General features: G+C 31.3%; 1 protein-coding gene and 1 long non-coding RNA gene across 4 annotated transcripts; one reads left to right on the forward strand and one right to left on the reverse strand.

Moving 5' to 3' along the window:
* Positions 1–322: 322 nt before the first annotated feature.
* On the reverse strand, positions 323–8,684 carry LOC143231945 (uncharacterized). Of its 3 annotated transcripts, XR_013017298.1 has the most exons (5): positions 6,224–7,148; positions 5,524–5,602; positions 4,140–4,295; positions 3,206–3,375; positions 323–739 (listed from the first exon to the last, which is right to left on the reverse strand). XR_013017298.1 is itself a non-coding variant. In XM_076466838.1 (4 exons), exons 2-4 carry the CDS (start codon positions 5,574–5,576, stop codon positions 640–642), a joined length of 309 nt encoding a protein of 102 aa, XP_076322953.1. In that variant the 5' UTR covers positions 5,577–5,602; positions 8,602–8,684; the 3' UTR covers positions 323–639. The 3 variants fall into 3 exon arrangements, 2 of the variants coding, with proteins under 2 accessions (XP_076322953.1, XP_076322952.1); XM_076466838.1 differs by lacking the exons at positions 3,206–3,375; positions 6,224–7,148 and adding an exon at positions 8,602–8,684; XM_076466837.1 differs by lacking the exon at positions 3,206–3,375 and having other exon boundaries at positions 6,224–7,157.
* Positions 7,668–10,265, forward strand: LOC143231950 (uncharacterized). Its single transcript, XR_013017309.1, has 2 exons — positions 7,668–8,463; positions 9,509–10,265. It is a non-coding gene; the product is annotated as an uncharacterized LOC143231950 (long non-coding RNA).
* The last annotated feature ends 1,829 nt before the right edge of the window (positions 10,266–12,094 follow it).

Raw genomic sequence — 12,094 nt, forward strand, 5'->3', positions numbered from 1 at the left:
GTTCACAGTTTGTCAGATGTAACGAGTGCAATGTATGGTCGATTTTATTTAGTAATGTAAGTCACCCCTATACTTTTAAGGAAGATAGTAATAGAGATATGCAATTTTTATAAGCAGTATGTAGGATGGAGGAGAAATTAAAGCCAATCCTAATAAAGTAGAGGTAATAGTAAAAGAGAAGAACACACTATGGGAAATAGAAGCACAGTTTCTGAAGGAACTAAAGTTTTTACATACAAGGGATACATCAGCTGACAATAAATTTCAAGAAAGCAGAAAGAGTAATAAAATTATTTATAATAAGTCCATTCTGTTAAATAATAAATTTCAGTCTTTGGTTTGTGCAGATGAGGAAATGTTGGATGGAAAGAAAACCAAAGGGTCAGAGAAAGATGTAGAAGACAAGTAGGCCATCAGCTATAGGTGATTACTCCAAAGAGGGGGACAATAACCAATGTTGTGAATAGAGATAAAAAATATTTTACTACCTAAGGGTACAGATGGAGGATGTAACTGACAAAGCATAAAATTTAATGAAGAGGACTAGCAGAAGTGTCGTGAGGTCATAAAATAATTTAAAGAATAAAAAAGCTAAGAAATAATTTTTGTCAGGGATAATCTGCAAAACTAACTGTGAGATTAAGTTATTTGGCGACACTGGCTAGATGTGTGAACTTTTTTAAAGGTAAATTCTTCAGTATTCAACGTAAACATGTTCCTTATAGAATGAAAAGGATACCTGCAAGGAAACAATAAACAGCTTGGTTCACACACAGTTTAAGAGATAAGATTTATTAAAATCATCATAAATTTAAGAAATTTGAATTGACTGGTATGACACCAGTCTGTCTTGAATTTTGTTGGTTTTATTTCATTTTTTTAGTAATAAAATCCAATATAATTTTCTTTGCAATACACTTAATACAATGAGGAATATAATTTAAACTTTTCTTAATTTGTTATTTTACAACACTAAACATTAAAAGTAGCATAAATAAATACACAGATAATTTTATACATTTTTTTTACAATTTACTATTTTAACGAAAATGTCATTTAAAGTACTTTTACATACAGTAATGGGAAAAAGTTAGGACACCCTATGAAAGCCTGTGTATATTTGTAACATTTTTGGCTATATAGATATTTAATCTCAATTATAACAATACTGAGAGTATTCCTCTTAACGAAATGAATGTTTCATGATCTTTGATCCTGGACATGAAAACTTCTGAACCAATATATATACAATATACACTTTGTAGTGATTTCTACATGTCACTTAACTAAAATTCATCTGTGAATAGCTGACTTCCTTTGTTCAACATGTAAGTGAGGTTGGACACGAATACAAAATATCTTGAAAAAATATTGTTTATATAAGGAAACAAAATGCTTCAAAGTTTAGATCGGGTTAGCCAATTAAAATCCTTCTTCCATTAATTTATCTTCTTCCCGTTGATCATTCGACAGTTGCGATTGGGGAAACTACTTTTTTTCTTATTACTCTTTATCATTTTCTATAGGTAAGTATTTCCCAAACTGACAGTTCAATGTTTCAAACAAATTAATTATAACAGTTATATTGAATGTTTAACTATTTTTGGCACAAAAAATAACAACGCATTGCGGCTTGTTTTTATCTTCTTCTCTTTTCACAACATACACGATCTTTAAAATAACAAGAAATCAATGAAAGACACGTGGAACAGCAATTTACAACTATGTAGACGTGATTACACAATTTTGTTTCCAGGCTTTGTTATGTAACTATTGGTAATACATCGTACCTTGAGCAAATGGGTCATTATTGGCTGTGCTCAATTCGCATATTTATTACCTGACTTAATCATCAAATTAGAAACTTATTCTTGGCTGATAACTACAGGTGGCGAGACAACATATTAGGTCATACAGAATAATTTCTATGTTTTTCCTTGTTGAAACTGTTAAGTGGGTAGGGACTGTAGTAGGCTGAAAAGGACAAGGGTATGATTCAGTAATTAACTTCTATCTTGTTCATCAGTTTAAAATCTACAACTGCTATGAGCAGTTATTCCATGGGTGGCTTTGAGTAAAGAATATGCTAAAACATAAATTATTCAATCTGTCATGACACTTCTGTGTAAATTTGTGTGTATGCGCGTTTAATCTTATCAAAGGTCTATCTGCACTATGTTCACCCTAACTATTTATAAACTTTATTTTTCAAACCTTTTTCAGCGCAAAATGTAAAACTAATAAAGTTTGTTTGTTTTTGAAATTCGCGCAAAGCTACACGAGGGCAATCTAACCTCGGTGACCCTAATTTAGCAGTGTAAGACAAGAGGTAAGGCAGCTAGTTATCACCACCCACAGCCAACTCTTGAGCTATTCTTTTACCAACGAATAGTGGGATTGGCCGTAGTTATAACGCCCCCACTGTTCAAAGGGCAAGCATGTTTGGTGAGACGGGGATTTGAACTCGCGATCCTGGGATTAGGAGTTGAGTGCGTTAACCACCGGGCCATGTTGGGCTCAAAACTATTTAAGTGAAATTTAAAAACGTTAAGATAAAATTGTTTCAGTTACGATGCAAAACCTGCTAGACTAAATAATTAAATTCAAAATACAATAACAGCAACTTCTACAGCAGGAAAATCCTGACTTTAATAACTACATCATATCGACCTTTAATATGACATCATCATCATTAGTTCAAAATTGTTGTTATTGTAATTTTAAATTAACCGCCACCTTATTTTCTACCGGATTATGCCATGATAATTTTGTTTCCCCTATAATTAATTAACCTGAAAATAATATATTGAACACATAATCCTTTCATCTTTGTTTACATTTGCACTCACGAAATATATTAATAATCTAGATGTTTAGCGAAGGGACCTCTGACGTTATTTGTATCAAGAGTAGGTAAAAAACAAAACGAATAATAACAAATATTTTTATTTCTTGCTTTTCAAGTTCATACGTCATGCTGTGTTGTATCCTACAGAGTTTATAATTATTTTCGTGATACAAAATGCAATGTTAAGCGTCCCTTAAGTGACAACATTTCAGTGTCTCATAACTAAGTTATAGACAGACAACATACTACTATAAAGTAGTGGAAATGGTTAAAGCAGGTGATCTCTCCAGGTCATCTTTTACTGTAATAATAATAACAAAAGAAACGCTGTTCTGATACAAACAAGAAGCTGCTTACCTTTACAGTTCTTCAATCTCCACTTTGTTACGAAGAATCCGTAGGGCTTGTTCTTAGGTTTTATTACATTCACTATACGATTTTCATTTGATTGAATTTCAATTACACGACCACTCGTGCAGTCTGCAAGGTATAAGTTGTTCATTTATCCCTGTTCAGTGTTGTTAGGACTACAGTATGGTTTGGAGAGAAAAAATGTTGTTAAAGCGCATATTGTTGTTTTCCTTTTTTACAAGCATGAATTAAAAAGGTAAGACATTTAATTAATGTCATACCACGCGGATGATAGTAAGAGACAAAAAAACCACGACATGGTTGTTAAAAGAAGTCCAACGAAGCTGTATGATTATACAAACTCAATAAAAATTATAGTTCACTATAAAATATATTTTAAATTATAAATCCTCGGTTACCCCAAAGTCATGTAAAAAACTGTTCCATTTTTCACATTTAAAAATCACTCTTTCTTCAAAGAGATCCTCACAGAGGTTGAAAGTTAACATTAATTTATACTTATTATATTATACTTGGACAGACCAGCAGTAGCCGATATTCAGGGTGCAGGATTGCGTTTCTCTGTATCTAAAATATGATCCACAATGCAACTAAATACAGTCAGCAATTCCAGTTGTGCTCGCGTTATAATAATGACAGTCAGCCCCATTATTCGACTCTAGGAGATGACTAAAGTTTATTATAGGAATGAGTTGTTAGTCAGTTGTTTAGAATTAGGAATGTTAAGTGATTCTGACTTATCATTTGGCCCTTGTGAGCATAGAATACCCATCAATAGAAAATATCGGTATCCAGTCAAACCATAGCTTGTCCACTTTTATGTATTAAAACTTGCTTTTTGTAAAGCGATACATTACTTTGAGTATATGTAGTATGAAAATACGGTATCCTATTTAAATCATAAAAACCTAGAACTTACGAGTCGTGACACCAGGACTCTGTTTCGTCTAAAGGATCTGTTATTCCTCTTATGGTCTCCTGTTTGAATGGCTTGTAGTCATGCTGACAACAAAACACATTTCTGAGGCCATTCCAGATTCTCTTCCTAAGTGATTTTTTGTTCACGTCAAAGTCACTGGAATAGAAGCAATACTTACATGTAATGAATATGTCATAGTATATTTACACATAAGTGACTTGTATGAGAAATCAATATTTATTTAAATGGACAGTGTTATATTGATAAATCAGTACCTTAGTGTTAATGGTTAACAACTTAGATAAAATTGATAAATATCACGATTCACTCTAAAACAGTCATTGCTCAGACAAAATGACAACAGTATTTCAACAACTACTAGATCTGTCGTGTACCAGTCAAACTGTGGATTACTGGTATTGTAGAGAGGTCCTCGATAATAGTGGATATAGGAGATGTAATGAAGTTGACATATTCTTCTCTACTTTCATTCACAAGTTACTATAATATCCACACTAAAGTTACTTAAAATATGAAATGGTTGGAATTGTGTATAGAGAAAAACAGTAGTTGAGGTTCGTAAAATGATTATTAAACGTACTTGAATATTTATATGGTGGAATAGATAACGAATTATGATTATTTCAGGGTCACATAAAACATATTTTACCAAATTTGTCTGCTTGAATCACAAATACAATAAAAGAAATTATAAGTAAAAACCACTCTACAAGATGTTGAGGGCAAAGATGATATGACAGGTAGTGTTTAACTGGTTTTAGTCTAGCAGGAAAGGTGCAAAGTATTGAAGAAATACATAGATTATATAAGTAATTATGAAACCTAATTACATCATTGGATTACATATCTTTGATTGCATTTCAAGTTAACAGTTTTTCTGCTTGATAACAGATTATAATCATCAATAGTACACATTCTTATAAAAACATAAGTTCACCATGGTGAGATAAAGACAAATGAGAACAACAGTACATGAACTGATACGTATTTATCTTAAACCGTTTGTGATCCATTTGGTTAAGAAACGATATGAACATATGTTTTATAGTTTTAAAATGTTTATTCGATACTTAGTCAATGTGATTTGGTTTCTATTAAATTTTGCGCGAAACTATTCATAGGCTATAATACACTAACCAGCAAAAGAAAGACACCTAGTCAACACCAAACAACTTCAACTATTTGTTTACTCATTTTACGAACGAATAGCGAAATTGACCGTCATAGTTTAGTTTTTCTTTACAGCTAAATAGGTGTATATATTTGGTGTGATGGGAGTTCAAAACAGCGTTCCGCAAATTGTGAGTAGAGCGTCCTGGCAACCATTAAAGCTAGGAGTCATGATTTACTTGAGAATACATACCTTTTGGGTACGGAAATCTCCGGAGGAACTGATGTTTCTTGTTCATCACACATGATGTTACTGATTGCCGAAGATTCACCTAAAATAAGGTAAAAAAATGCTGATTTCTATAAAACTAAATAATATCTAAACTAGCTCTGATTTGTTATCTAGTAAGGAATCTGCTGGATTAAATAATTAAATTCAAAAGACAATAACAGCAGCTTCTACACGAGGTAAATTATGACTTTAATAACTACATCGTATTGTCCTTTGTTGTTGTTTTTATATTTCGCGCAAAGCTACACAAGGGCTATCTGCGCTAGCCGCCCCTAATTTGGCATTGTAAGACGAGAGGGAAGGCAGCTACTCATCACCACTCATCGCCAATTCTTGGGCTACTCATTTACCAACGAATAGAGTGATTGATCCTCACATTATAACGTCTCTACCACTGAAAAGGCGAGCATGTTTGATGCTACGTAGATTTGAACCTGCAACCCTGAGATTACGAGTCGAACGCCTTAACCGATTTGGTCATGGCCTAGCTTCGTTCTTTGGTATGGCATCATCACGAGCTCAAACTGTTTGCTATTGTAATTTTAATTTAACGGTTACATTATTTTCTGAGGGATCATCTCATGATATTTGCCTCAATAATTTTGTTTTCCCAATAATGAATTAAACTGAAAGTAATAAACTGAACATATCATCCATTCACCTTTTCTTAGATTTGCACTCACGAACTATATTAACAAACAAGATGTTGGGTGAAGACTCTTTTAACATGTTTTGTTTCAAGAGCATATAAAAACAAAATGAAGGTTAAAAATATTGTTATCTTGCTTACAAGTTCGTATCTCATACTGTTTTGTATCCTATAGATTGTATAATTTTTTCGTGATTTATGGCACGTACACGTTTTACTGATATAATCGCATTACAAATTACAATGTTAAGCGTTCTCTGGCGGAACTGATTTCTCTCAGAGTTCACACAGGGTGTCACTGATTGCCCTAGGAAAAAAAATGTGGTATCCTGACAAAAGCAAGATTTTATTTTTTCAGTAACATCATGGTTGGTTTTGTCTGATTTTAAACCTGAAGAAAAAATATTATAAAACTCTTTTCATTAACAATTTGACATCTAAGAAATTTTTAACTGATATCTTTACGAATTATTCCATGTTATACGATCATGTTGTATTAATGTTCAAAACCACACAATGTATTACAATAACCCTAGCCGTTCTACCGACATACCATTTCATGCTCCCTCTAGTCTTACACTACTAAATTAGGGACAGCTAAGGCAGATAGCCTTTGTGTAGCTTTGGTGAAAACATTTCTTTTACTATAGATTCTTGTATCTCTTGTATTTGAACTTGTATATAAACCATGTCTGAAGAAGACAGACCAATACTCTTTCGAAAAGTGTTGCACGTTCTCCCCAAACTAAATCACTTTATTGTGTTTATAAATTATTGTTTACCAACTCATTGTTATATTAGCCTAAAGTGCTTCTTTACTGAAGCATTAGAAGCAATGTTTCTTGTGCCTTATGTTTCAGGTTTAATTATTGTTTTGTTTAACGTGCTGAAAATCAACAAATATATTTTAATCGTTAATAAAGATAAAGTAGATTTTAGGTAATGAAAAAAGCAACATACGGTTAATAGAAAATACTTAAATTTATACATGGAAGAAACTGTAACGGATAAATAAAACGTGATCTAAAATATCATTTACATTAAGTATGTAGAAGACATAAAATATTGAAAATTTGGTCATAACAAAGTATTACAAGAGAAAAAACACATTTTAAAATATTGTTTTAACCATGAAGTATTAGAGCCAACGATATCTGGGAACAATTGGAAATAACAAAAAGTAAACAGATTTAATGAATCATGAAACAGAGATGCATTTCTTTGTAAGAATATGTCGAGACTTATGTTAGAATTGTAGGAACTCAACACGAAGTACACAGTTCCTACTTTGGTGTTTAGCCTAGTATAATCAACAGAAGCACATGAAGGTGGTGTTTAATTCGAATGTTCGTTGAGATGTACATCTATAGGATAAAGGTTTGGCCTCTAATAATCATGGTTTGCTTTCTACGTTTTGATCCTTTTTAACTAACTTTGGTTTGGTAAGTACCTGGTATCTGTGTACAGATATGTGTCAATTTTGTAATCTCCAGAATTGTTTTCATAGTCCTCTATAACTATGGCTTGAAATATTAGGCTCATGTAATCTTTCTTTATTCTAACAAGAGCTCAGGATATTTATTTACTACAACTACATGATTAGTCGCTTTTATCAGCTGAATATTCCGAGTATATTTTGAATTTTTGATTAAATTAAACGTGAATTTTTCCATCTTCTTCAAGTATTGAAAATTATTGTTAACCGATGATAATGAGCTTTACCTCTAAAACTATTACACCGGTTCTTTAAATGTTTTAGATGTAACAGCCAAAAGGGAAATGTATATACTAACGATTGTTCTCCATTAAATCACTTGAGACTACTCTGATTTATTACATCCTGGTGGATGTGATATTGGTAGTTGTACACGATCTGCACAAATTACACAATTATCGTCACTATTGCGACATGTAGGTTGATTAATTAAATGTTTGAAACGAAACTCAGGTTCAGTTTGCTTTTGTAAAGATAAACCAACTGTTTCGTTTTTGACTAAGTCACCTGACTTTGTTTAGTGCTTGAAAAGGAACAAGAAATTTAGTTTCAGGAAGTGGAAATTCATGTGTTGAAATAAGTATTTTGATATGAAATATTTTCTTTGCAGATTTCTTAACTCCGATTTTGAATTGAAATTGTTTGAGAAATCTTTTTGTGGTTTTTATGGTGAAGAGAAGTAACTGAATTGAGGTTGGTTTTTTAAATTCCATACTTTCGATGCTTGTATTGAAGTTTTGCAATTGGTGTAAATTTGGTAAGTGGGAGGAAGAGGCGGTTTTGTTCTTGGGTGTAGTACATGATAAAATAAATATTTTAGGAAAACATTTCATAAATTTTAAAAGATTTGCTAATACTTTTAATACTAGACAAACAAAAAATAGAGATATTTTACCTTCTTCTTTGAAACTTTCCTTGGAACAATTCAAGCTTTTAGGCTTGTTCCTAGTTTTTCTTTTTTTGTTATCCTAGTGAAACAAATATATATATTTAACCAAACCTCTATCTGTCTATAAAGTTAAGATAAAGCTATACAATTGGTTCTCTGCGTTCTGTCTATGACGGGTATCGAAACCAGATCTTTAATGTTGTAAGTCCGTATATATATCGTTTGTCACTGGGAGTAATATCCAAAATATCGAAAATTTTATTGTGGATATGAATAATACTGTATTATATGCCTTTTATTTCCTTCTTTTACCGGATTCGTAACTTTCACTGTTCAAGAAATAGTTACACTGAGAATCTTCGATATCCGTTGTGAGCAGAGCAAAGATAACCAGTTGTGTAAATTTGTGCTTAATTACAAAATATCAATCATTCAATTAACGTTTGTCGCCTTTTAAAGTAGCTTGTAGTAAGGGAGCAAAAGTTTAGTTATCACTGGATAATATTATCAACTTTTTACATGAGGAATAATTTATACTTCCACGATAATGTGATTTAAATGTAACTTCTGTACATATGAACAACATAATTTTGTGGAAAGTTTAAAAGACATTGACATAAGGTTCTTAGAAGTTTATTATAGTATTTTTAGATATTCTTTTCATCCCTGTAAATGTTTTCATGTTAGGCCTATTTGTATGTGTAGATGTCAAAGATCATGTTTTATGACATTTTAGAGAGAACCATTCAACATAGTATTATGTATTTGATGTCAGTTATTAAATATGTGTTTATTTTATACTTTATTACTGATTTAAAAGCATTTTATGTTAGATGAAAGTGGGTAATAGGTACAATATATATATATATATATATATGGTAATATTTTCAAAAACTTCAGATATTCATTTCAGAGGCTGTGGAAATTATACAATGACAAAAAAGAAACCTTATTGTTCACATGAGCATTGCCTTGGACTCTGATATCTTAGTCTGAGTCAAACAAATGTCGTCAACTCGCAAACATATCTTTGTGATTTATCTGGATATTTTGTGTATAACAGACTTGTATGTTTCACTACAAGCCTTCTATATTTCTTATAGGTACTTCTGATAGGTTTATAATTTCAGTAGATATTCCTTTTTCAATATGGGGTCAGTCCAATGGATCAATTTCATATACAATGAGTTAAGTTGTATTTGTTCACAATTTATAGAAATATTTGTGCATGAGAAGACAGTCTTTTATGTATGGAGTGTGCAGTAGCAGTGGTAAAATACTCCAGTGGTTCAAATGTAAATGAAATCCCTAAGTACTGAATATTATTATTAAATGTATTATAGTCAAGCAATACAAATAAATAAAAGGACTTTTTAATGTATGTAAAATCAAAATATACATAAATTAATTGCAACCAAGAATATTGTTAGCAAAAATATTGTTACCTATCTTGACCTTCTTCTTAACATACAATAAATTTTTTTTTTTTTTCACATACAAGTTTCTTTTTCTATATATTTATGATTGGCCTACCAACTTTATTTCTTGATTTTAACTTCCAGTCAATGTTTTCCAATTAAATGTTGTGTAACTTTACTGGTATAGAACTTTTTCAACCAGTGAGTTGTTAATGTGTTATTTATAATTCCTAAATAAAATTGAAATATGTACGGGGTTGTCTTATTTTTATTGAAAATCAGATTTTCATATTTTTACAGTCATAGTTTCTCTTTCACCAAATTGTAAAATTCTAGAAGCTGAATCTCGGAGCAAATTTGGAAAAGTTTCACATAGTGTTCAAGAAGCAGCTGTCCTGTTGGTTATCACTGCAATGCATTGTACAGAAATGTTCTTGTATCAATTCAAGTGGTAGCTATTATACTGGATCTGACTGAGATTACTTTAACTGTGCCAGGACATAATGGCATTCAACTAAATTTCAATTCTCCAACTGTATCGTTCCTGTTGAATTCTACAAATCTAAGATGTTTCAAAATTGTATATAACACTTTGAAGTGATTATAAGTTTGAAGTATATAAAATAAATATACTGAGTTTGAGCTGTTGAAGTTTTTAAAACAATAATATGTGAAATTCACTTAACCAACGGTTACATTCCTTTTGTTGTTTAAGCAGTTTGAATTTTTTGTTTGTCAGGTTTGAAAGTGAAGTAAATGTGTGAAGTGTTACTTTTTAATGGATCATTCACTAGAATAATTCATGAAAATTCAACAAACCCATACATTTAGCTTAGTTTTTAGAACAAGTATAAAATATTTGGTCTGTACTGTTGGGCTCTGAAACCATCTCATGATCTGCAGAGACCCCAGTGTAATAGAAATTCTTCCATTATCTCCAGATATATTTATATCCTACTTGAAGAGGGGATTATACATATTAAACAATATTGTTAGGACACAAACCCACGATTCTTGAGCACATGCCTCACATTTAACCCCTTTAGCTTGTTAGGGCTTTGTAAAGGAATGAGGGGACCAGGAACACAGAATTCTATGTTTTATTATAAGAATAAACTATGAAACAATAAGTTTGGATATAAAGAGTATAAAAAGGTATTATTTAAAACATTAACTTGAAAGATAAATTATAATGAGCATTTATAAAGTAAATAAATAATATGACATTAAAACTGAGTAAAATGTAAATGTTAAGAAAAGAGAAATGAAGGAATTCAAAACAAATAAATATTTTTTACAGATAATAAGTATTAAGAAATATCAGGGTTAGAACAGTAAAAAACTCTACTAATTTTCCAAAATATTGTTTTTCATAAAGACAAGTGAACAGATTAGTAAATGACAAGTAACAGTATTCATCTCCAGTGGTGGGAAAAGCTGAAATTAGTCTATCAGTTTAAATTATTTTCTCATCCTTAAAAATGTTCCATTATATTACACTCTTGGTTTTACTCAGAACCAAAGCTATAAGCTACTTATACCACCCACCATGTGAAGTAATGTTTGAGCATTTCAGACATGTTAAGACCCACTCAACAATAACATGGTAAATCTAAATCCTTAGTATTTCAGTTACAATCACATCATATTTTGAAATATGAATGATAGTTTGATTTTTTCTAACAGTTTAGTGTAGAATATCTTTATTGTCAAATAAAATTTGGCATCAACATTATTTATGCCTGTTCTCTTACTTTAAAAGTGAAGGTTGAACTTTGCCTGTATGGGCGTCACGTCAAGTGCAGCATGGGAAGTGGCTGCTGCAAGTGGGAGATAGGTAAATGCTCAAGCAGAGAACATGGATTGTAATCTGTACAAGATGGTGCTAATAGATATAATCACACGAATTTGGTGATATATTGTTATTAAATTGAAAATGAGATACCTTGGTAACAAATTCTAATCATTTCTGAAATGTATGTTTCAGAATTACCTTCTTTATAATGTAATAATTAACTGTTAAAGTCTTCACTAATTGAATGTTAATGCACAAAGAATGTACCTCAAAATGTCCATAAAAA

The sequence above is a fragment of the Tachypleus tridentatus genome, chromosome 11, assembly GCF_004210375.1.
Source record: "Tachypleus tridentatus isolate NWPU-2018 chromosome 11, ASM421037v1, whole genome shotgun sequence".
Classification (NCBI taxonomy): Eukaryota; Metazoa; Arthropoda; class Merostomata; order Xiphosura; family Limulidae; genus Tachypleus; species Tachypleus tridentatus.